General features: G+C 45.9%; 4 protein-coding genes and 1 non-coding gene across 6 annotated transcripts; 2 read left to right on the forward strand and 3 right to left on the reverse strand.

Annotated features, from left to right (window-relative positions):
• LOC141020585 (uncharacterized) lies at nucleotides 1-1,630 on the forward strand. The gene has a single exon (XM_073505174.1). The coding sequence runs from the start codon at nucleotides 13-15 to the stop codon at nucleotides 1,327-1,329; it is 1,317 nt and encodes a 438-aa protein (XP_073361275.1). The 5' UTR covers nucleotides 1-12; the 3' UTR covers nucleotides 1,330-1,630.
• A 1,207-nt stretch (nucleotides 1,631-2,837) lies between these two features.
• On the reverse strand, nucleotides 2,838-3,961 carry LOC109738019 (protein yippee-like At4g27745). The gene is made up of 2 exons (XM_020297129.1): nucleotides 3,869-3,961; nucleotides 2,838-3,065 (listed from the first exon to the last, which is right to left on the reverse strand). Exons 1-2 carry the CDS (start codon nucleotides 3,959-3,961, stop codon nucleotides 2,838-2,840), a joined length of 321 nt encoding a protein of 106 aa, XP_020152718.1.
• Nucleotides 3,962-4,218: 257 nt separating this feature from the next.
• On the reverse strand, nucleotides 4,219-5,016 carry LOC109738015 (protein yippee-like At4g27745). The gene is made up of 2 exons (XM_020297125.1): nucleotides 4,924-5,016; nucleotides 4,219-4,446 (listed from the first exon to the last, which is right to left on the reverse strand). The coding sequence occupies exons 1-2, from the start codon at nucleotides 5,014-5,016 to the stop codon at nucleotides 4,219-4,221; spliced, it is 321 nt and encodes a 106-aa protein (XP_020152714.1).
• Nucleotides 5,017-11,205: 6,189 nt separating this feature from the next.
• On the forward strand, nucleotides 11,206-19,174 carry LOC109738005 (uncharacterized). Of its 2 annotated transcripts, none has more exons than XM_020297121.4 (8): nucleotides 11,206-11,537; nucleotides 12,374-12,631; nucleotides 12,969-13,055; nucleotides 13,517-14,428; nucleotides 15,154-15,411; nucleotides 16,051-16,982; nucleotides 17,076-17,593; nucleotides 18,883-19,174. In XM_020297121.4, the coding sequence occupies exons 1-7, from the start codon at nucleotides 11,399-11,401 to the stop codon at nucleotides 17,559-17,561; spliced, it is 3,072 nt and encodes a 1,023-aa protein (XP_020152710.1). In that variant the 5' UTR covers nucleotides 11,206-11,398; the 3' UTR covers nucleotides 17,562-17,593; nucleotides 18,883-19,174. The 2 variants fall into 2 exon arrangements, with proteins under 2 accessions (XP_020152710.1, XP_020152708.1); XM_020297119.4 differs by lacking the exon at nucleotides 18,883-19,174 and adding an exon at nucleotides 17,680-17,914.
• Nucleotides 19,175-22,175: 3,001 nt separating this feature from the next.
• TRNAG-GCC (transfer RNA glycine (anticodon GCC)) lies at nucleotides 22,176-22,246 on the reverse strand. Its single transcript has one exon. It is a non-coding gene; the product is annotated as a tRNA-Gly (tRNA).
• Between the last annotated feature and the right edge of the window lie 3,504 nt (nucleotides 22,247-25,750).

Below are 25,750 nucleotides of genomic sequence, written 5' to 3' on the forward strand. Positions count from 1 at the left end.
TTGCCAAGAAACATGGAATTCATGTCACTTCAAAGTTTGTTTATCAATTCAAATAAACTAACTGGTGAAATTCCGAACTTGCCAAGAAATATTACCTTCCTGGACATGTCTGGAAACTGTTTATCTGGAAATTTGCCATCAAACATTGGGACTCAATATTTGAGTTCATTAGCAGTGAGCTCCAATCAAATAACTGGTAGTATTCCCGAATCTTTCTGCAAAGCGGAATTCTTGGAGGCGCTGGAATTAAGCAGCAATCTTTTCGAGGGACAAGTTCCTCAGTGCTTTGGGGCGAAGAATATTTCCTTTCTCATGTTGAGTAACAATAGATTCTCTGGCAACTTCCCATCGTTTCTAAAAGATTGGAAACAATTGACGTCTCTAGACCTACCACGTAATAGTTTTTTCGGAAGGTTGCCATTGTGGATTGAAGATTTGGTTGAACTACGATTTTTGCGACTAAACCAGAATTTGTTTTCTGGAGAAATCCCAGCTACCATCTCAAATCTTAGTCGTCTTCATCATCTGAACCTAGCAGGCAATGCCTTATCATGTGCCATACCGTGGCATCTGTCAAATCTAACGGCCATGACAAGGAAGTATGTAAAGGATTCTACGGTTGACTCGGATACTTATGGCAATTACTCGGATATGGTTCATGCATATGATTTTGCCTCTGTGGTCCTCAAGGGACGGGAACTTAATTATAGTATTGGCATTTGGGATTTGGTGAGCATTGACCTATCTTTCAACCAATTAACTGGGGTAATCCCAGAAGAAATAGCTGCTCTTGATGGGTTGATAAACCTGAATCTATCGTGGAACCAATTGACTGGGAAAATTCCAAATAAGCTTGGGGCCTTGCAGGCATTGGAATCACTTGACCTCTCAAGGAACATGCTTTCTGGTGGGATCCCTTCGAGCCTGTCAGATATAACCTATTTGAGCTACTTGGACTTGTCTGATAACAATCTAACAGGAAGAATACCATCAGGACGTCAGCTTGATACCCTCTACAACCAGCAACCTTTCATGTACAATGGCAACAATGGTCTTTGCGGGCCTCCTCTTCCAAACAGTTGCTCGGGAAAGAATGTAACAAGGCAAGATGATCAAAAAGGGAATGAACATTCCTTTGAGCCAATGACCTTTTATTTTGGACTCGCTCTGGGATTTATTCTGGGTCTCTGGGTTGTGTTCTGCATCTTGTTGTTTAAGAAAGCATGGAGGGTTGCTTATTTCCGCGTGGTTGACAAGACATATGATCAGATGTATGTGTTTGCCGTTCTTGCATGGAAAAGATGGGCCAGAAAGGGAACTACAAATTGAGTAAGAAGAGCTCTGAAGAAGCATGAAGCAACATATTAGGCTGATATTTTTATTTGCTTCAAGTTAATATAAAAGTATTGATGATTAGTAATGTCTATGCGTGTCTGATAATACTTTTGAACTCCTGTATTTGCTACTGCTCAGATGTTGTAATGATTATTTGTTTCATAGCTTCATCATTTAGAGTTCCACGGTTGGCATAGCATCATCATGGGACTCTTGTATTTCCTTGCTTGAAGTTATTGTAATGGATATTTATGATTCATAGTTGTCTATGTGTGTATACGATAATATTTTTGAATTCCTGTATTTTTTACTGTTCAGATGTTGTGCCGATTGTTTTTCCATAGCTTCATCGTTTAGAGTTTCACGGTTGGCGTAGCCTGTATGCTTCTATGTTTTTCTGTTATCTGCTAGACTAGAGTACTGGATGTGAGTTAGAGGAAACCTGATGTGATAACACCAGCCAGCGAACTAGGAGCTTCAGTCCACCCCCAGTCTGCGAGTCATTGGCGGACAAGACATCATCTGCTTGTGTTCAAGAAATCCACGGCAACTTTAGATATCAGCGACGCAACTTTTCCTCTCTGTAACCTAGACCAACAGGACAATCAGTGAGAGCGATCTGAAAAGTAATAAGACTGGAATCACGCGGGTAAACCTAGACGCAATTCAGACTTTCCACAAAGTCCAGAATACTGCAACTACACCCTTTACTAGAGAACTTCTCTATCTACTCCCTCCGTTCCGAAATATAAGTCTTTTTAGACATTTCAAATGATCTACAACATACGGATGTATGTCGACATATTTTAGAGTGTAGATTCATTCATTTTGCTCCGTATGTAGTCACGTATTGAAATCTCTAGAAAGACTTATATTTTGGAACGGAGGGAGTAGAAGCTAAAACCATCTGCATTTTCAGGCATGTCTTTAAAGCTTGTTTTCCTTGTACGTGTGCAAACTCTTTCTGTTGCCAGGCGTGAGGACATGAACAGCTATTTGACATACCATCATACTGAGGATTGTATTCCAATTCCTTCAGCTTACTGGAGCTACACTTAATTACCGAAGAGGTCAAGATCCTGCAACGAAAGCTCGCAGCTAAACAAAATTACTGTAGAAACAACTTCATTCCATTCACACAGAATGACTATTGCCATGAAAAAATGTTAAAATCGCTCAGGTATTCGGGTGAATGTGTTTGTTGGTCAATGAGAAATTGCAATTGGTCTGAACAAGGTACGGACCAACCCTTGACACATTACTTAATTTGATTTGATTGATGCTGAAGCACAACAAAATTGGGGAAATACAACCACATATTGTGAAACCATCCATTTATTTATCATCAATGAGAAAATGGTTCCCACACAAATGAACATAATTTTGTCTCCGCACACAACAAATTGCAAATGGCATGGAAATAAGGCCAACAGACAGCTATGTACAAAGTCATGAGAGCATTCTGGCCGGCACATAGCTTGTTGAATCTTTTGTTTACTTGCCTACCAATTCTCCTGCATGATCTTGGCCTTTTCGAATATGAACCTGCCTTCCTTGTACTTCTGGGACTCCTCGTAGGCCCTCTCGTACTTCCACCCGAGCACCTCGTGGCAATCACGGCAATGGATGTTGGCGACCGTGTGGAGCCCCGTCATGAGCTGCCTGTCCTCCATGGCCCCTGTGGTGACGTTCATGGCGTGGTAGGAGAGAAACGCGCGGCCATTCCTCCCCTACAACAGCAGCCGAAAGAACAAAGGTACTAGTATTTATCCTCCATACACAAGCAAAATTGAGATAGACACATCATAGCGTGTCAAGGTCTTGACATCTGAATCGCCGCTATGGATAGATCACACATCTCTGGTTGGTTGAGTGAAACTCCGCTATGTAAGTACAGAATGCTAAACTTCGTTCTCAGATTGTATTGTTGGACCTCTCCACTGCATGCAGTTGATGAATGAACCTATTTAAAGTGCCTAGTTGATACTACAACAGCAGCCAACAAAGAGCAAAGGAAAGACAGTATCAGTAGCATGTATTTATCCTCCAAACACAATCAAAATTTAGATGGACAGATCATAGCATATCGCGGTCTCAGCATCTGAATGGAGCTCGTGTGACAGCCTCCGACGACTAACCGCTGGTACAGATGGATCACAGTATCTCTCTCTCTGGTTAACTGAAGGAAACTCCGCTATTTAAATGTAGAAACACAAATGCTAGCTAAAGTCAGTTTTTTTTTTGAGGGTTAGCTAAAGTCAGCTACATAGATGTTCGTTCTCAGATTGTTGGACCTCTCCACCGCAGTTGATGAATGGACCTATTTAAAATTGCTAGTGGAAACTATTACTGATTTTAGCTCGGCATCCCCAACCAGCCCAACATATATTACTGGTCCATCTAAGTTCCTATTAATTTATTGATTAAGCTCTGCCTGTCCACTCTTGATCCCTAACACAGGCCCAAAGGCCCAAAGTCAGTGATGACCAAGGAAAAGCAAATAAATTATCCTTCCCTGGGTGAAGTTGTTCACCTGGAAGGCCTTGGAGATAATATCGTCATGGAGGCAGACGTGGTTCCGGCAATGGCGGCAGCTGTACACCCGCGGCCCAACCAGTTCCGCCATCTCTCTGCTGCAACCAATCCGATTCACCAATTGAATTAGGAACCTAACAACCACACAATGATAGTGGACAAGTACTAGTATGTGGTGCTCCAGAGTAGTAGAATACATAAACCGGAATGACCAAACAATGACTGATAACCATTGCAAATTACAAATGGCATGGAAATAACACCAACAGACTGCTATGTACAAAGGCATGGATGATCCATAAGAACATTCTGGCTGGCACATGGTTGGTTGAATCTCTTTTCCATTTCTTACCTATTCTTCTGCACGATCTTGTCCTTTTCAAATATGAACTTGCCTTCCTTGTACTTTTGGGATTCCTCGTAGGCTCTCTCGTACTTCCATCCAAGCACCTCGCGGCAGTCACGGCAGTGGATGTCGGCGACCGTGTGAAGCCCCGTCATGAACTGCCTGTCCTCCTTGGCCCCCGTGGTGATGTTCATGGCGTGAGAGGAGAGAAATGCGCGGCCATTCCTCCCCTAGTACAACATCCAAAAGAGCAAGCAAAGGAGAGATAGTATGAGTATTGTATTTATCCTCCAAACACAATCAAAATTGAGATAGACATATCATAGCATACCGTATCGAGGTCTCAACATCTGAATTGTACACATAGATAGATCACAGTAGTATCTCTGGTTAACTGAAACTTCACTATGTAAGTATAGAAAAACAAATGCTAGCTAAACTCAGCTACAGAAACGTTCTCATATTGTATTGTCGGACCTCTCCACTGCAGTTGATGAGCCAATTTAAAGTCCCTAGCTAGTTGATAAGTACTTACTACTAGTAATTTTAGCATGACATCCCCAACCAGTATAGCATAACTGGTCCATCTAAGTTCCTATTTATTGATTATTAAGGTCTGTCCACTCTTGATCCCGAACGCAGGGGCCAAAGTCGTCAGTAAGGAAAAGAAGCAAATAAATTATCCTTCCCTTAGTGAAGTTGTTCACCTGGAAGGCCTTGGAGATGATATCGTCGTGGAGGCATACGTTGTTCTGGCAATGGCAGCAGCTGTATACCCGCGGCCCGGCCAATTCCGCCATCTCCAACCAATCTGATTCACCAATCAAATTAGGAATCAAATAACTGCACAACCAAGTAGGGAAACCAGGTCCAATCTCTCAGGAAGGAACTCAACAAGGAAGGAACCCGCTAAGTGCAGAACGTATATCAATATAAGCCAGGTATCTTCTTTGGGCATCTTAATTGATGGATTCCATCTTGATCATACAAAACTGAAGGTAAGGGATCATACAAAAATTGAGTGCCCTCTTATCTCCTTTTTTGTTTTGTCACATGTTTGTTTTGTGCACTAGAGCTAGTCTGCTAGACTGTGAGAATCAGTAGTGGTGAGAATGTATACCAACTGAAGAAGCCTCTAATTAAAAGAGGTGAAGCATACTACCTTGAATGCTCCCAGAGTCCCAGTGCTTCCTCCTTGAGCCCTTGGGCACCTGGCAGCAGTTCAGCGGTGGTGCGGAGCTGGTTGCTGATACCCTTTGCGCCTCTTTGACCGAAGAAGAAGCATCACTCGACGCGAAATTCCCCATGTCTGCACCAGATTCTGTGATGCATACATGTTAGGATATCAGCAGCAGCAGCAGTGTGCTGCCGGCGCCGAACAGCAGGAGAAGCACGGGCCTGCCACGAGCGGGAGCGGCAGCAGCACGTTCGTTCAGATCGAGGAAGCGGGAGACGACCTAGGGGCCGGGGCGGGCTGTTAGAATAAATCCGAGGCATACCGTCGATCATCCGATAACCAAACAATCACAAGAGCACGACACCGAGATTTGTTAACGAGGTTCACCGATATGGCTACATCCCCGGGGCTTGACTACGGGCGCTCCTCCCCGTGACACCGTTACAATACCGCACACCGGCCACCCGGGCGCCGGCACATGCCGCCGGTTCCCTCTTGCGCGCCTGTGCTATTATGTTGGCATAGGTTACATCGTGTGTCTACCTCCACTATATATGAGAGACCTAGGATAAAAGTGTCCTACTAGGACACGACTCCATATCCTATCTAAACACAATACAACTACAAGTCCAACTGTAACCTACCTTGTACACTATATTCGACACAACTCCAACAAACTCCACCTTGGCGAATATTCTCCACCACCTTGAATTCGTTAATGCGTCAAACTTCCATGTACATTGGACTTGAGCTTATCCCATGAGCACCGCTGCTACTCCAAGACTCCACGTGACTCCATCTGCAACTTGCAGTCCCTTCTTTTCTTGACCACAGTCAATACTCGAGCGAAATTAAGTTCCACATTACTCTAGTTTGCGCTCCTAACTTCCAGAGTATCAATCCAACGCCATCGCACACTGATCACTGACCTGCGTGAAAATGAACAACTCACATATTGGGTGTCACACATAAGAGTTACCTGAACTCAACATCACCGCTCCTTTCTTGACCGTCTGTCTGAAACTTGAAAGAATTTCACCGTTGCCTGTTGTCATCCCGAGTCATTTTCGCAGTTGTCTCACCACATGTATGACCACCAGAGCCCTGGCCCGTCTCCATGTCCCGTGCGCACCACACGCCTCGCCGCTATTACCGCGTCGAGCCTCCGCTGTCCTGGTCGAGTCTCAAGGGTTGCGAACCCACGCCACTCAACCCCACTGCAGAGTACCATCGATCAACACCGACCGATGACGAGTTTCACGCTTCCATCGGACCACTGGGCTCCAGTCCGAACTGCATGTCACTCGCTTTTCCCCCTTGCTGAATAGGCTTCGATTCTCTGGATCTTACACCGTAGCCCCTCAATCCAGCTCCACCTTCAACAAGACTCCATGGTAGATGATCAGTCCACTCCTGCGCCTCATCGACTTGAAGCTACGTGTATACACCACCTTGAATCAATCTCGCGCCATAGTCTTGTCGAAGCCGCACAAGCCTCGGGCCTGCGCCACGTGTTTCCATGCCCAGAAGTTGGTCACCATCAGCATCACGCCCTGTGTCGTCGTCGCCGATCCCACCACCGTCTTCTGTTCCAACCGACTCACGTCGATCCGTCAGACTATCTAGTCCGACCCAGCCAAACTTTTCCGGCTGCATGACACACTCAAGGCTCCCAAATCGTCTTCCGCGAATTTTCATCCATCACCTGATAATTCCATCTTAGCTGACATGACTTCCTGCAACGCCTTCAAGCATCTCTATTGCGCCAACAAATCTTTCATCTTTGTCTGCCATAACCCAAGGTTTTCAGTTCCGTGAACTTCTCCACCTCAAACCCGATACCCGTTGGCGCCATAATTCTTTGTACGGCTGACCCTGCGAAAAATTATCTCAGCTTTGCACGTGATGCCCAAAGTACATAAGCAAACCTAACGTGGTCACCTCCCAGTACTAGTAGAAATTCAACCAAAACAATGTTGGTCTTCACGTGGTGTAGCTCCTAGGCTCAACTCTCAATGCTAGCTATTTGCTTTGTCATATCCTTAGCCTTCCTGATGTACGCATATCCCTTGATAGACTTTTTCCTTGCCGATTGATCTGCCTCCGTCCGTGTCACACAAGGACCCGGTCTTTTTTTTTCAAAACAAAACTCGTTTCGCTGCTTTGTTGCGCTTCCTGCGTGCTTCACCGGCCATCTGTACCTGCTCGCGTTGCCACGCCTTGCCCTGCCCACCTGCAGGGTTGCTACGGCCAGCCCCGCCTAGGCTTGCCTACCCAATGAGCCACCAAGCGCCAGCGATCTCAGCGCCCGCCTAGAGTACACTCGCACCATCAATCCATCGACCGACCGCCGCACGACTCTCCTGACGCCGTTGATTTCGATGACACCTCGTCGAGACTATGAACAAATCGCCGCCAGCTTGCACGCATTACGCCCCGCTGCTTCCATCGATTTCTTCGACCGCCGCTTTCGTCTGCTGATACACGATCGTCTCCCGTGACGAACTAAATCAGCGAATCAACTCGGCTCAACGCAACAGTCTCTTCGTAACCTTGCTCTGATACCACTTGTTAGAATAAATCCGAGGCATACCGTCGATCATCCGATGACCAAGCAATCACAAGAGCACGACACCGAGATTTGTTAACGAGGTTCACCGATATGGCTACATCCCCGGGGCTTGACTACGGGCGCTCCTCCCCGTGACACCGTTACAATACCGCACACCGGCCACCCGGGCGCCGGCACATGCCGCCGGCTCCCCCTTGCGCGTCTGTGCTATTATGTTGGCATAGGTTACATCGTGTGTCTACCCCCACTATATATGAGAGACCTAGGATACAAGTGTCCTACTAGGACACGACTCCATATCCTATCTAAACACAATACAACTACCGGGGCACGGGGCCTTGTACACTATATTCGACACAACTCCAACACGGGCGGCCAGCAGGGGCACGGGGCGGCGGCGAGCTCCTAAACCTAACCCTAGGTCGCCGCCGCGGGGAGAAGGGGATGAGCGGGAGAGGTGGAAGACGACTCACCGTGCTTCGCTGGGATGAGCTTCCCCGCCCGTGGAGAAGCGCCTCCGTGGAGTGCGTCGCCGACGAGAGGAAGGAGGAGAAGCTGAGGCGAGAGAGATGGGGAACGATCGACCTCCTCTCTACTCCAGTGTCAGTCAATTGGGTCGGCCAGGGCATTTGCTCTATTCCCTTGTTTGGTTCATGGGAATTGGAGTGAGACTAGACATGGGAAGTTAACGTAAGGACTCACTAAAACAATTCTCTTCCAATTCCCACCCTTCCTCTATTAATAAAACGGCGGGAGTTGAAGTCTAAAGTCCCATGCCTATTCCCTTTTGAATTCCCAATCCCCCCAACGAAACATTAGATTTGAAGATCCATACCCCTTCAATTCCCATTCCCTATATCTCATTACCCCCAACCAAACATGCTGCCATTGTCAATTGGAATGGGTAGGTAGAGGCATTTGCGGGATTTCACACGGGACCTACTTGTAAGAAATGACAAAAAGAAAAGGCAATTTACAAATTAAAGTATCCGGTGGCATATATGCATCGAAGTCCGAAGTAAGGAGTGAAAAAAAATTCCCATGGAAAGACTATGTGTATGTTGATTCTTTTTTCGAGAGAAACTTTCAATCTATTCATCATCTGTCATGGTAGTATACAGTAAGTAACAAAAAGTACATACATATCCGTGGACTAGCCGGCAACGACCATAATCGCTAGAGTGAGCCTAAGGTGCGCCATCGTCATCGCTCCTCCCTCCCTAGAGTGTGACAAACTTTGGTACAGCAGGTTGTCCCGCCATGCTAAGCTCCCACATTACCAATGCATCAGAACAACAATCACCTGATGAAGAGAAGCATAAATAAAAAGGATCAAATCTGTCGACTCGACGAACAAAAAAGAGAAATGAGTGTGATAGGCTGGGAGCACTATGTGCATTGGTGCCTTATTCATGTTGTCGTGTCGTCTTCTCACAACTAGCCCGGAATACTTAATAGTAAAAACTACTCCCTCCGTCCCACAATATAAGATCGTTTTTCAAGCTAACTTGAAAAACGATCTTATATTGTGAGACGGAGGGAATAAAAACAAACGTGCACCTTTATCACACCCATTTTTCTTTATCATGTTAAATATTTTTTTCTCCTTTGTTGTGTGTCATCGGTGTGCTAAGCAACTTTGTGTCTCTTTGCCAGAACCGTCCCTGGGCCATGGCAGTGAGTGCGACGGCCTAGGGCCCAGCCGAGCAGGGGCCCATATCTTGTGCATGTCTATTGTATGTATTTTTCAAGAAAAATAAATAAATAGTACGCATGAGAAACGACCTAGCCCATTAAGAAGCGAGCAAGTCAACAATCCGTGCATCCTTTCCTTCGCTCTCCCCAGGAACACGCCGCCAAGGCGCCAACTCATCATCTTCCTCCCATTCTCATCTTCTTCCTCTTCCCGAATCCAATTATTGCCCCAAATTCCCAAGAGGCCAAGACCCCAAATACCAAGCTAATCAATGAAATTTTCGTTAGTATCATACTCTAATGGATTTCTTTGCATCTTACAAATACCCACAAGGGCCCCGACAAACGGAGACACATAGGCGAGCCAGCCAACGACGACACTCCCTGTGCCCTGGCAGGAACGCGGAGAGCAGCAGCCCGCAGCCTTGCCATCCATTGTTAGGGCCGTGGTCAAGGTCCAACTGTCCGAGGCAAGCAGGTCCTTGTAACATTTTGAATCTCAACCTTTTCCCTTGTCTATTTTCTGTAATGATTAATTGATGTAAGAATGTTTGATTGCTTTATTCCTTGCTTGTTGTACGATTGCAGTCAGATAGACATTTCTGTATTGCATGAATTTTGATTAGTGGATAGCTGGAGCGGCATGGGATTTCTTCTAATTTACTCCAAGAGACCAATACCAAGATTCAAGAATTCAGGTGTTCTCTCTCCTTTTTTTAACCATGTTGCCACAAAAGCATTTATCAGATTGTGCGAAAAGAAAAAGGAAGTGACTTGTAGATATATTCATTTTAGCTCGAAAGGGTGCTATGGAACAATCTGATGTTATCGTTGATGATTCTACAAATTTGGGAATGTTTCTAATATTGAAAATCCAAATGAGAATGAACGCAAATCTTCTACTTTTAGATATTTACTAGCAAAACTGCATGTGCGTTGCAACGGGAGAAAAAATAAATCATAATCTCCAATGGTCATGACCACATTTTGCTGCATCACCGAGATACACTATCACTCTTAATTTGTGAAATCGTGAACAATTTTTTCAAAGTCATGAACATTTTTTAAACTCGTCAACATATCTGAAATCGTTAACATTTTTCAAAGTCGTGAATATTTTTACAGATTTTCGAACATTTTCTAAAATCATGAAAAAAATTGAATTCATGAACATTTTATACTGTTTTCAAACATTTTTAGAAATTTAAACTGTTTTTAAAACATTTTTCTTGAATAGGCGAACATTTCTAGAATCGGCGAACATTTTTTTGGGGAAATTGGTGGAACAATTTTTGAAATTCATGGACATTTTTTATTTAACAAATATTTTTGTAAATGCATGATATTTTTAAATCCGTGGAGTGCCACGCATCTGACGTGTGGCACTTATCATTTGAAAAGAAGAAAAGGTTTGGGCCTCGTCCTGCCGAGCGGATGGGGCGCATGCTTGTTCTGCTTGGGCCAAGACTGAACGGGCCGTAGCAGCTACCGCGCCGCGTAATTTGTTTTCCTCAATAAAAAGGGAAATACTAATAATAGTAGTTCAGTGCGGGTGTCCTAGAAGAAAAAAAAACTAGTTCAGTCAGTGCGGAGCTCTGGTCGTCTTTCCCTTCTCTTCATCCCCTGGGCTGGGCTGTGGGTGCTCTGCCCCGCCGGCCGATCCCCATCCCATCCCCGGCCTCCCGCCGTCCGTCGCTAAGCGGCGGAGCGGCCGGCCGGGCCGGGGGGCTATCCTCTGATGGCGCCGGAGACGAGGAGTGGGAGGTCGAGGGAGCCGCGCGCATCGGAGACCGCGTCGCCGCCGCCGCCGCCGGCGCAGCGCCCTCGGCTCACGCGCGCCGGAAGCCGGGGGTATGCGCCGACCCGTAGCCGCTCCGGTAAGCACAACACAAGACTCTCTAGTTCCGCATCGCCGAGTAGATTAACCAAGAGACCTGTAGCTGCGCAGTAACAGAGGTTAGCTGGGTTAAGTGGGGAGTAATCAGGAGATAAAATTAATCGATACTAGTGCTCTTCTCCTACTCCGGTGATGCTTCTTTTATTTGCGATTACAGAGATGGCCAAAGTGATTTACCACTATTTTCTTTCCCAGAAAATCTCTTGCAGTTAGATTATCTGCGGATACATCTTCAAATAAAGATATGGATATGATAAGTCTTACTTGGCAGCATTCTCAAGAAAACAAAAATGTTACTTGGTAGCCTACTACTGAAACTAGATGGAAGAGAACAACCTTACAGCCCAAAGTCCAACTGCTTGTTGGCTCTCCCAGCTGCAACACCTGCAGAGCTTTTTTTATATGGTTAAGCCATAGATAACCTATAAGAGCAATCCAATCCCATAATATATATTTTATTTTAGTTCCTAGATAGATTTTTTTAGGAACTTCTCATGTGTACAGTAAGTATTGAAGAGGTATTGAGGAAGTTACATTTTCTCTGGCAGTGTGATTAGTGGTGCTTATAGCGTCGAGGGATCATATGTATGTATGAATATGTAGTGATATTTGTAGCAAGTCAGGCCCTTGTGTCAGACAGAATTTGCTGGGCATGTAAGGTCGACTGGTCTGTGCTTTTTTGTTTTTGTAAGTGATAGTGCTCCCGCGTCGGTTGAAAACGTGGACTCTAGATTTTCTTTAACCTGTCAAATTTTCATGATAAATATTCGGCAGTGTATGTTCTACTGAAATGCCCAATTGATGGTGTTTCTACAGGCCAGGTTAATGAGGATGTCCAGAGCAGATTCCCGCATTTAGCAAGTTCGGTACAAAATGATGTTACGCAGTTAAAGGCGGCGACTGGAGAGGACGAGGGAGGCACGCCCATCCAAGACCTTGTTGTCGTCGTTCCGCGGATGACGAGGAGGAGGGCGAGGGAGGCATGCGCGTCGGAGACCGCGTTGCCGTCGTTGCAGCGCACTCGACTCACGGGCGGCGGAAACAGGGGGGAGGCGCCTGCCAGTGGCCGCACCGGTAAGTGGAAGACTGTACTACCACTGTAAATAAATCTTTTTAGTCCCGCATCGCGTCGGTAGTAGTAATCACCAAATAGATTACCTAGACCTGTAGCTGTACAGAGATAGAGGTGTAGGCATAGATGTCTAGAGTCACAGGGTGACAAAAAACCAACTCCCAAGTGATTTAACACTCTTTTCTGGAAAATATCTTACTATTAGATTGTCTAGTTTGTGCTTATGTTCCACTGCTTGAAGCTGTAGATAAATCTTTGAATAAAGCTGCCGTCAAATTGTCATGATATATTCAGAAGTATATGTTCTGCTGAAATGTCCAATTGATGGTGTTTCGACAGGTAAGGTTAATGAGGATGTCGAGAGCAGATTCCAGCATTTGGCAAGTTCAGTACAAAATGATGTAGCCATGGAGGCATCACTGGATTGTAAGTCGCCCCCTAATTGGTACTTTTGGTCAAAAGGGCTATCATATTCATAACTGCTGCTGGTTATTTCCTCATGAGTTATCCAGAAAATCTCTTACAATGAGATTATCTAGTTCTTGATTAGGTCCCACTGCTTGTGGACATGACAAGTCTTAGTAGCCTACTACTGAAACTAGATGGAATAACATCCTTATAGCGCAAAGTCCAACTGATTGCTATCTCTCCCAGCTGCGACACCTGCAGAGCATTATATGGTCAAGCCATAGATAACCTAACAACAATCCAATCCCATAAAAGGGGAGTTTTAATTCTAGTTCATAGGTAATTAGTTCCTAGCAAATATTTAGTTCCTCGAAATTTTAGTAATTATAAATTTATAGATATTTTTTTAGTAATTCTATACCATTTTTATATGTAGTTACAATTTGTGTAACTTAATTCTTTTATTTGACAATGTATAGATATGTCTGGAAACGACTACACCGCAGCCTCTTCTTCGCGGATGATAAGCATGGGCGATGAAGCTGTACAACCGTTGTCACGTCATGACGGTCCCAACACCTTGGGCACATACAAGGATGGGCAGGACAACTACACACCCACTGGTCATGATGAGTCCGGTACCGCCACAAATCCTGAAGACGCAACCGATCGCGACGAAGGGACCGGCCAAGGGGACCAGGCAGCTGGACAACCCAAAAGGCAACGCAAGCCTAGGAGCCGAAACAAGCTTGGCACCAATAGGATTGTTATCAACCGAGTGTCTGAGGCGGGTCTACCTGTTAGTCCCAAGAAGGCCGAACAAGGTTACAGGAATGCCCTAGGTTGCATCCTTCGCGAAACCGTGAGCATCAATGAAACCAATCTCAGGTCGAAAGCGAACGAGAATTTGCGAGCGCTCCTCATATCGAAGCTGCACACTCATTACAAGTTCCCGGATGAGTCCCTAGACGAGACCACTCCGGTAAATAACAGAGCCCTCTGCAAGTGGTCCAAGCTTTTGAGTAGTTGGAAATCCAAGGCCAAAAGCGAATACCTTAAGAAAGATTACGAAACCGAGATAAAAAAGATCTGGCCTTTGGTTTCCGAGGAGGACTGGAACCTGTTCAAGCAGCACTGTGAGACCCCTGAAGTCAAGGAGATGGAAAAATGGGGAAAGGATATGTGGGCTAAGAGCCGTGGTTACCCAGGGAAGAAGCCAAAGTGGGACAAGCAGGACACTGAGTTTGCTGCAGCAGGCAACTATCCTGTCATGGTGCCAGAGACGAGGAGTAGGAGGGTGCACGCATCCGAGACCGCGTTGTCCTCGGCGCAGCGCCCTCGACTCACGCGCGCTGGAAGCAGGGTGGATGCGCCAACCAGTGGCCGCTCCGGTAAGTACAAGACTCTAGTTCCACATCGGTAGTTAACCGCCGAGTAGATTAACTAAGACTTGTAGCTGCCGCAGTAATAGAGTTACAGAGTGCTGGAACCGGGGGGGGGGGGGGGGGGGGGGTAATAAGGAGATTTGTTTTTCTCATACTTCAGCAACACTTTTTTGATTCGTTTTTAAGCTGGAAACCCAGTTCACATGTATGATATATCCTTCTGGTCTTTATATGACCCAGGTGATTTACCAATCTTTTCCAGAAAAAATCCAGTCTCTTACAGTTAGATTGTCTGGTTTGTGATTAGGTCCCACTGCTTGAAGCTGTAGATAGTTCTTCGAATAAAGGTATGAATAAGCCAAGGGCAATCCAATCCCATAAAAGGGGCATTTTTATACATGGTTGGAACTTCTGATGCGTATAGTAAAGTATTGAAGAGGTATTGAGGAAGTTACATATTTTCTGGCAGTGTGGTTAGTGGTACTTATAGCATCAAGGAGGGGTCCTATGTATGAATATGTAGTGGTATTTATATCATTAAGTCAAGCCCTTGTGTCACACAGAATTTGCTGGGCATGTAAGATCGACTGGTCTGTGCTTTTTGTAAGTGATAGTGCTCCCGAGTCGGTTGAAAAGTGGACTCTAGATTTTCTTTAAGCTGTCAAATTTTCATGATCTATATTCAGAAGTGTATGTTCTACTGAAATGCCCAATTGATGGTGTTTCTACAGGTCAGGTTAATGAGGATGTCGAGAGCAGATTCCAGCATTTGGCAAGTTCGGTACAAACTGATGTTACCCAGTTAGAGGTGGCGACCGGAGGGGACGGGGGAGATGCGCGCATCCAAGACCTTGTTGCCGTCGTTCCGCCGTTGACGAGGAGGAGGACGAGGGAGGCGTGTGCATCAGAGACCGTGTTGCCGCCATTGCAGCGCACTCGACTCACACGCGGCGGAAGTAGGGGGGAGGTGCTGACCAGTGGCCGCTCCGGTAAGTGGAAGACTGTACTACCACCGTAAATCTTTTTAGTCCCACATCACATCGGTAGTAGTAATCACCAAATAGATTACCTAGAGACCTGTAGCTGTACAGTGGTAGAGGTGTAGGCGATGTCTAGGGTTACAGGGTGACAAAAAACCAACTCACATGGATGCATCACTGGATTGTAAGTCCCCCCTAATTCATACTTTTGGTGAAAAGGGCCATCATAACTGCTGCTAGTTATTTTCTCAGGAGTTATCCAAAAAAAAATCTTACAATGAGATTATCTATTTGGTGATTAGATCCCACTGCTTGAAGCTGTAGATAAATCTTCAACTAAAGATATGGACATGACAAGTCTTAGTAGCCTGCTGAAATAGATGGAATAACATCCTTATAGCCCAACTGATTGCTATCTGTCCCAGCTGCGACACCTGCAGAACATTATATGGTTATAAGCCATTGATAACCCAAGAAGAATTGAATCCCATAACAGGGGGATTTTTAATTCTAGTTCCTAGCAAATATTTCGTTCATAGAAATTTTCAGTAATTATAGATTTTATAGATATTTTTTTAGTAATTATATAGCATTTTTATATGTAGTTACATTTTGTGTAGCTTAATTCTTTTATTTAACAATTTACAGATATGTCTGGAAACGACTCCGCCGCAGCCTCTTCTTCACGGACGATAAGCGCGGGCGATGAAGCTGTAGAACCGTCATCACGTCATGGTGATCCCGATGCCTTGGGCACATACATGGATGGGCAGGACGACTACACATCCACTGTTCATGATGAGTCCGGCACCGCCACAAATCCTGAAGATGCGACCGATCGTGACGAAGGGACCGGCCAAGGGGACCAGGCAGCTGGACAACCTAAAAAGCAACGGAAACCTAGGCGCCCAAACATGCTTGGCACCGATAGGATTGTTATCAACCGAGTGTCTGAGGCGGGTCTACCTCTTAGTCCCAAGAAGGCCGAACAAGGTTACAGTAATGGCCTAGGCTGCATCCTTCGCGAAACCGTGAGCATTAATGAAACCAATCTCAGGTCGAAAGCCAACGAGAATTTGCGAGCACTCCTCATATCGAAGTTGCACACTCATTACAAGTTCCCGGATGAGTCCCTAGACGAGACCACTCCGGTAAATAACACAGCCCTCTGCAAGTGGACCAAGCTTTTGAGTACATGGAAATCCAAAGCCAAAAGCGAATACCTTGAGAAAGATTACGAAACCGAGATAAAAAAGAAGTGGCCTTCGGTTTCTGAGGAGGACTGGAACCTGTTCAAGCGGCACTGCGAGACCCCTGAAGTCAAGGAGATGGAGAAATGGGGGAAGGAAATGCGGGCAAGGAACATTGGTCACCACACCCTTGGGAGCCGTGGTTATCCAGGGAAGAAGCCGAAGTGGGACAAGCAGGACGCTGAGTTTGCTGCAGCAGGCATACCAAACCCCTTCAAGGAATTTGAAAACCCGCGTGAAAATGATTACATCAGGGGCCGGTGCAAATACGATGAAGAGACTAAGACATGGGTCTTGGACGAGAAAACGGCGAAAGTCAAGGAACTCCTGGTATTTGATTAACCTGCTTATTTTTTGTTATGCTAATTAAGTTGATTTCTTCCCAAGTAGTCACGTTTCTAAACGCTCACCTCCGTTTTGTAGAGGCAGTATCATGTGGAATCTCAAAGCTCCCAGGAGTCAGAGTCCTCGGCAAGGTGGGACGACCCTCTAAACAGGTCGATCAACGTGGTGCTCGGCAAGGACCCGAAAACGAGGCCGGCTTATGGTCGCGTGAACGGCGTTGGGCTCAACGGAAAATGGGACACACACTATCCCGAAGACCGCGAGCTTGCGAGGCAGAGAAGGAGAGCCGGCCGAGCTAGTTTTGAATCCAGATTGGCTGGAATGAGAGAAGAACTTAAAGAAGAAATGAGAGAGGAAGTCGAGGTGAAAGCCAAAGCCATGGCGACAGCCCAAGTCATGGAAATGTGGCCCGATCTAATTGAGGCCGTCAAGCGAAGTTTAGCATCGGGTCAAACAGCGGCACCATCATCCTCTGTCACATTGGCGCCGGCCAATGTTATTTTGGAGAAAGAGCCGCGTCCTGGTGCACATCATAGCAGCCGCTCTGTCCCTTTCATGGGCTAGAGGTCGTCACTGGCTGATATTGAGCCCTAACGGTAAGCGTTGCTGGCTCAACAAATATCTTCTTCCATGGGTTCGTTGTTCAGATCTCTAACGTTGGTGATGCATGCATGTTTGGCAGGACCAAACGGCACGATGCTGAACCTAACGAGTTTTATGCAAGTTTGGATTTTCATCTGCTGCATGCATACTTTCTGTGGAATACTGCTGCTATGTTACATTGGCTGCTAGGGCTCATTATTCTGTTTGTGTTCATCCTTTGTTGAGAGAAACCAGGACTCCCTAGTTTGTATGTACCTTTTTGTGCCTGGAGAAGTATCTATAATGACCGACCTTTGAATAAACTGAATTTCGAACATGCACTTCTAACAAGAATCGCTTTATAGCTGCTTTGCTTTGCTTTGCTGGGGGTATGCCGTTGTAGGGCGCCTGATGCTTTTTTGTTTGTGCTTTCTTGAGACTCAAAACATGTGCCAAATTTGGTTTCAATCTATGAAATCGGAGAGAGGAGCTCCTCAATTTGGAAAACTTTTACTATCCTTGGCAAAGATGAGCGCTGCAGGGAAAGGGGCTTACAGGGCAGGGGTTATGGATCAACTTTGCGGCAGGATCACAGGTTGGCCGGCCCATCGAGATGCCTTGGTTCAGTGCATGTTTTGCTGACTGCTTTGGTCGTTCGATGCAGCTCCTGTCAGTCTGTTTGTCTGTCAGTCAGTTTTGACTCGCCGGCTGCTGAGCCGTGCTTCGGGTCAGCACGGCTAGGAGCGCCACGGCAACCATGGGATCAGAAGGCATCTTCTTCTCCTTCTCCTGCTTCTGAACCGTTTTTTACAAGCAAGATCTGCCAGTTAATGGGCGATAGCAAGTTGTTTGTTTTCCTCTGTTTTTACTGCACAATCTCTTCTGTGTGAGAAAGCAAATTGTCCTATGTCCCATTTCCTTTCATTGTACAATCTCTTCAGTTTTGTGATTTGGTGTGCTTGTATTTTCTGGTGGCTTAGTTGTGACTTGTTATAATGTGCATTTTCAGTTATCTATATTAAGCAGTTCCTGCCTTGGTGGAACAGCTGTCAAAGAATCCTTGAAGTGGCTCTAATAAATTTTGAGTAAAATAGAATTCTAAATATGCATCCGTGCGTGCTTCTAGCAAGTGTCCTCTAGTACACATACTGCTTATTTAGTAGCAAGTTTTGTGGCTTGTCATTTTAATTATTGCAGAGACCTTCAATTCTTGAGCATGTGTTTCTCAAGTTTGGTTGTTCTTGCTGCGTATGCCCAGTTAATAGCATGGTTTGCATGATTTTGACCCCTTTCTTCCATGCAGTGATTGGTTTATTTGCTCGTTGTGCTTGCTGGTTTGACAGTTGAACACCTTGTGAAGCAGTGGAGAGGCTAGTCTAGTGGCGTACCCATTGTGCGTGTCACAGGCATGAAGGTATACATACAACTTTCACGACAATATGAGGAACACCTTGGGTCATTTGAAGTTTACAATATTTTGCTACAATTAATTATGATCTCCCTAAGAAATGGCTACGCAGAATATATAGAGGGCAACAAAAAATAAGCCCCAGGCTATCTATTTTATATAGAGATGATGTGCGGTGTAAATTAAATAGCGCCGTTAACTTGAGACTTTGGCGCCATCATTACAACAACAACAACGACAACAACAACAACAACAACAAAGCCTTTAGTCGCAAACAAGTTGATATATAGACTAGAACTGAAACCCATAATATCTGGCAACCAGCTCATGGCTAGCACCATCATTGGCAAAGAAAATTAAAGCGGTGCAAGTAACAATTCAACTGCCATCGTTCAAAACTACGGACCGTCGCACTGCAGCTCCACTGCCCCCACCGGCATGTTGCGCCGCAGCTCCGCCGCCCGGCGCAGCACCACGCTGATAGTGCAGCTCCGCCCCTTCCGTTCTGCGTGTTACTCTCCGGCCTGTACGTTGTTGATGGTGCTAGTACACGCACATGCATGCGTCACCACGTTGCCTTGCATGCGGATCGACAACCGGACCTCTGTCAGATCGATCAGTTTTATTCAGAGAACAAAAATATATAATCCAGACCAGATCCCATCCAACACTTGTATTCTATTCTATTATTAGTGGTAAATGAAGCTCTGCACTGCATGGAAATGTATTAGTTGCTGTTGTTGGTAAGCCGAGAAAGGGAAGATCGAGCTGCATGTGATGCGATCGGGCGCTTGATTTGCCGGTCGGTGTCGGGAGATCAACTTGTGTGTCCTGATCTGAGAGCATCTACACCCGGACTCCTCATCTTAACCGGGCGGGCGCAGGGACCACTGATTGGAGAGGAGAGAGAAGGAAAAAGTTGACCCAACCGGACCCCTCGTAGCCTCCTTAAATGCTCATGCTGTCTGACACTTCTCTTAGACTAGCCACAGTGGGAGTAACTTCAGCAGTAACATCGAGTCCAACTCAGCAAATTTGCTTATGTGGCAATGAGTTAATGAGGAGAGAGAGGGGTAGTTTGAGTAACTTAGCTGGTTACTGTAACATCACATGTTCCAATGCAATATGAGTCTATAACCTAATAAATGAGGTTTTGCATGTTACCATACTTATGTTACTACCCACTATGAAGGTAGTAACATAGTCTAGGGATATGTGTATGATACTAGTGTATGTTACTCTCCATTGTGGCTAGTCTTATTGTTCTCATATATATGATGAGTATGAGGTGCTTCCGGTCAGTTGTCCTGCATCCGTCGTATAGGATTTCGCCCATCTTTTCTCTTTGTTTATTTTTTCTTTTCTTTCTCTCACTTTGCCTCCATCGATTACATGCATGTGACCGGACGTATAGAGAAAAAAATGAGAGACATGACTGTAAAAGTGAAAAATTGAGAGATGACCAGTCAGTGTCCGCGAACATCTAAGGGGTTGGATTTGCAAGTTGCGGCTGTAGATGCTCTGACCTGACCTGATCTGACCAGACCTGATCATCACGTGATGTCCTGATCCCATCTGATTTCTCTAACTCGTTGGGAGTCAGGCAGCATGGATGGTATCAACCACGATTGCATGCAAATCTGGGATAAGCTTATTAATATGGGGGCATCAGCTGGAGCTCGCCAAAGACCCTATATAAATGCAGCACAAGGTGGGAAGCTGATCCATCCATCCATCAACCATCATCATCATATATCTATCGTAGCTAGTAAACGCAGGTAGCCACCACCACCATGGCCATGGCCAAGCTCGCCCTTGTCATTCTGGTGGCCGCCTTCCTCGCCGGCAGCGACACCACCAAGGGGGATTGTGAGTACCAGTTGAAGGTGAAGACGGAGTGTAAGACAATATTTGGGGGAACCAGCTCAACCCTCTAGGGGTGGCTTATCTCATATATATAATGGGTGTGTTACAATAGATACAATATACGTACACAAATACAGAAGCTATACATAGTCTAACACCCTCCCTCAATCTTAGCCACTTTCTAAAGAACCGAGAAGGGTAAGATTGCGTCTACAAGCCTCGAACTGTGGTAAAGGCAAAGGCTTAGTGAAGATGTCTGCAAGTTGATCTTTGAAAGAGATGAACTTGATCTGAAGTTGCTTCTGTGACACACGTTCCGTACAAAGTGATAGTCCACTTCAATGTGTTTCGTTCGGGCATGAAATACCGGATTTGCAGAAAGGTATGTAGCACCGATGTTATCACACCAAAGGATAGGAGGCTGCGGTTGAGACATACCCAACTCCTGAAGCAAAGATTGCACCCAAATAATCTCTGCAGTAGCATTAGCCACAACCTTATACTCAGCTTCAGTACTACTATGTGATACAGTAGCCTGTTTCCGAGCACTCCAGGCGATCAAGTTGGAGCCAAAGAACACAGCATAGCCCCCCGTGGATCGCCTGTCATCCGGGCTGCCAGCCCAGTCCGCATCAGAGTAGGCCGAAAGAACCCGAGAGGGAGTCGGCCGAATATGCATCCCAAAAGACACTGTGAATTGGACATAACGCAGGATGCGCTTAACAGCAGCCCAATGAGTGTCGTGGGGAGCCTGAAGATACTGACAAACCCTGTTGACAGCATAAGAAATATCTGGCCTCGTGATCGTCAAGTACTGAAGCCCACCAACAATACTCCTGTACTCTGTGGCATCCGCAGAAGACAGAAGTGCACCATCAACGGCAGTGAGCTTTTCGGTAGATGACATGGGTGTGGTAGTCGGTTTGCACTTAAGCATCCCAGCTCGCTGCAATAAATCCAAGGAGTACTTCTTTTGTGTCATAACAAGACCATCAGCACGAGAGGTAACCTCAACCCCAAGAAAGTAGTGAAGCTTCCCAAGATCTTTGACAGCAAAAGCAGCACCAAGAGAGCGAACAAGAGCATCAGCAGCATACCGAGAGGAACAGACAAGAATAATATTATCCACATAGACCAAAAGATACATAGTGACTTCTGGCTTCTGTAGAAGAAATAATGAGGAGTCAGCAGTGGACGACACAAACCCATGAGCACAAAGAGTTGAGGCAAGACGAGCATGCCAGGCACACTTAATTTAATATAAGTAGTTAAACAGTTAACTAGACTAAACTTTTTATCATAGTACTTTGATAAATTAAGCGGGCGAGCGGCGGGAATCGAACCCGTATCTTCTCCTTGGCAAGGAGATATTTTACCATTGAACTACGCTCGCTACGGTATATATTTTATAGCGTTAGCGCTTTGGTGAGACGGCAGATGTGATCAGGACAATCAGGATCAGAGAAACCAGGCGGCTGTCGCATATAAACCTCTTCCTCCAAGAAACCATGAAGAAAGGCATTCTGCACATCAAGTTGACGAAGAGACCAACTGCGAGTGACAGCAAGAGAAAGAAGAAGCCGAATGGTGGCAGGCTTGACAACGGGACTGAAGGTGTCCTCGTAATCAAGACCATAGCGCTGCCGAAATCCTCTGGCAACAAGGTGCGCTTTATAACGCTCAATAGATCCATCCGAGTGCTTCTTCACTTTGAACTGTTGGGGAACGTAGCAGAAATTCAAAATTTTCTACGCATCACCAAGATCAATCTATGGAGTAATCTAGCAACGAGGGGAAGGTGAGTGCATCTACATACCCTTGTAGATCGCGATGCGGAAGCGTTGCAAAAACGCGGATGAAGGAGTCGTACTCGTAGCGATTCAGATCGCGGTTGATTCCGATCTAAGCACCGAAGAACGGTGCCTCCGCGTTCAACACACGTGCAGCCCGGTGACGTCTCCCACGCCTTGATCCAGCAAGGAGAGAGGGAGAGGTTGGGGAAGACTCCGTCCAGCAGCAGCACGACGGCGTGGTGGTGATGGAGGAGCGTGGCAATCTCGCAGGGCTTCGCCAAGCACCGCGGGAGAGGAGGAGGAAGAGGGATAGGGCTGCGCCAAGAGAGAGAGGTTCTCGTGTGTTGGGCTGCCCCTTTGCCTCCACTATATATAGGGGGAGAGGGAGGGCTGCGCCCCCACCTAGGGTTCCCTCCCCAGGGGTGGCGGCAGCCCCCAAACCCATCTAGGTGTGGCCAAGGGGAGGAGAGGGGGGGCGCCACTAGGGTGGGCCTTAAGGCCCATCTGGACCTAGGGTTTGCCCCCTCCCACTCTCCCATGCGCCTTGGGCCTTGGTGGGGGAAGGGGGGCGCACCAGCCCACCTGGGGCTGGTCCCCTCCCACACTTGGCCCACACAGCCTTCTGGGGCTGGTGGCCCCACTTGGTGGACCCCCGGGACCCTCCCGGTGGTCCCGGTACATTACCGATAACACCCGAAACTTTTCCGGTGACCAAAACAGGACTTCCCATATATAAATCTTTACCTCCGGACCATTCCGGAACTCCTCGTGACGTCCGGGATCTCATCCGGGACTCCGAACAACATTTGGTAACCACGTACATACTTTCCCTATAACCCTAGCGACATCGAACCTTAAGTGTGTAGACCCTACGGGTTCGGGAACCATGCAGACATGACCGAGACGTTCTCCGGTCAATAACCAACAGCGGGATCTGGATACCCATGTTGGCTCCCACATGTTCCACGATGATCTCATCGGATGAACCACGATGTCGGGGATTCAATCAATCCCGTATTCAATTCCCTTTGTCTACCGGTATGTTACTTGCCCGAGATTCGATCGTCGGTATCCCGATACCTTGTTCAATCTCGTTACCGGCAAGTCTCTTTACTCGTTCCATAACTCACATCATCCCGTGATCAACTCCTTGGTCACATTGTGCACATTATGATGATGTCCTACCGAGTGGGCCCAGAGATACCTCTCCGTTTACACGGAGTGACAAATCCCAGTCTCGATTCGATCCAACCCAACAGACACTTTCGGAGATACCTGTAGTGCACCTTTATAGCCACCCAGTTACGTTGTGACGTTTGGTACACCCAAAGCATTCCTACGGTATCCGGGAGTTGCACAATCTCATGGTCTAAGGAAATGATACTTGACATTAGAAAAGCTCTGAGCAAACGAACTACACGATCTTGTGCTAGGCTTAGGATTGGGTCTTGTCCATCACATCATTCTCCTAATGATATGATCCCGTTATCAACGACATCCAATGTCCATGGTTAGGAAACCGTAACCATCTATTGATCAACGAGCTAGTCAACTAGAGGCTTACTAGGGACATGGTGTTGTCTATGTATCCACACATGTATCTGAGTTTCCTATCAATACAATTCTAGCATGGATAATAAACGATTATCGTGAACAAGGAAATATAATAATAACCTATTTATTATTGCCTCTAGGGCATATTTCCAACAGTCTCCCACTTGCACTAGAGTCAATAATCTAGTCCACATCACCATGTGATTAACACTCACAGGTCACATCACCATGTGATCAACATTCAAAGAGTTTACTAGAGTCAACAATCTAGTTCACATCACTATGTGATTAACACTCAATGAATTCTGGTTTGATCATGTTATGCTTGTGAGAGAGGTTATTAGTCAACGGGTCTGAACCTTTCAGATCCGTGTGTACTTTACGAATATCTATGTCATCTTGTGGATGCTACCACGCGCTACTTGGAGCCATTTCACGTAACTGCTCTACTATATGAATCCGGTTTACTACTCAGTCACATCCGGGTTAGTGTCAAAGTTCGCATCGACGTAACCCTTTACGACGAACTCCTTTTCACCTCCATAATCGAGAAAATCCTTAGTCCACTAGATATTAAGGATAAGTTCGACCGCTGTCATGTGATCCATTCCCGGATCACTATTGTACCCCTTGACCAACTCATGGCAAGGCACACTTCATGTGCGGTACACAGCATAGCATACTGTAGAGCCTATGTCTGAAGCATAGGGGACGACCTTCGTCCTTTCTCTCTCTTCTGCTGTGGTCAGGTCTTGAGTCTTACTCAATACTCACACCTTGTAACACAGCCAAGAACTCCTTCTTTGCTGATCTATTTTGAAATCTTTCAAAATCATGTCAAGGTGTGCGTTCTTTGAAAGTATCATCGGGCGTCTTGATCTATCTCTATAGATCTTGATGCCCAATATGTAAGCAGCTTTTATCCAGGTCTTCCTTTGAAAAACTCCTTTCAAACAACCCTTTATGCTTTCCAGAAATTTTACATCATTTCGGATCAACAATATGTCATTCACAATGTTGTAGCGCTCCCACTCACTTTATTGTAAATACAAGTTTCTAACAAACTTTGTATAAACCCAAAAACTTTGATCGCTCCATCAAAGCTTATATTCTGACTCCGAGATGCTTGCTCTAGTCCATGGAAGGATCACTGGAGCTAGCATACCTTTTAGCATCCTTAGGATCGACAAAACCTTTCTGATTGTATCACATACAACCTTTCCTTACGAAAACTGGTAAGGAAATTTGTTTTGACATCCATCTGCCAGATTTCATAAATGCAGCTAATGCTAACATGATTCCGACGGACTTAAGCATCGCTACGGATGAGAAAATCTCATCGTAGTCAACTCCTTGAACTTGTGGAAATACTCTTTGCCACAAGTCGAGCTTCATAGACGGTAACATTACCGTCCACGTCCGTCTTCTTCTCAAAGATCCATTTATCTCGGATTTCATGGCTTCTAACCATTTGTCGGAATATGGGCCCACCATCGCTTCTCCATAGCTCGTAGGTTCAGTATTGTCCAACAACATGATATCTCAGACAG

Source organism: Aegilops tauschii, chromosome 7 (assembly GCF_002575655.3).
Source record: "Aegilops tauschii subsp. strangulata cultivar AL8/78 chromosome 7, Aet v6.0, whole genome shotgun sequence".
Taxonomy (NCBI): domain Eukaryota; kingdom Viridiplantae; phylum Streptophyta; class Magnoliopsida; order Poales; family Poaceae; genus Aegilops; species Aegilops tauschii.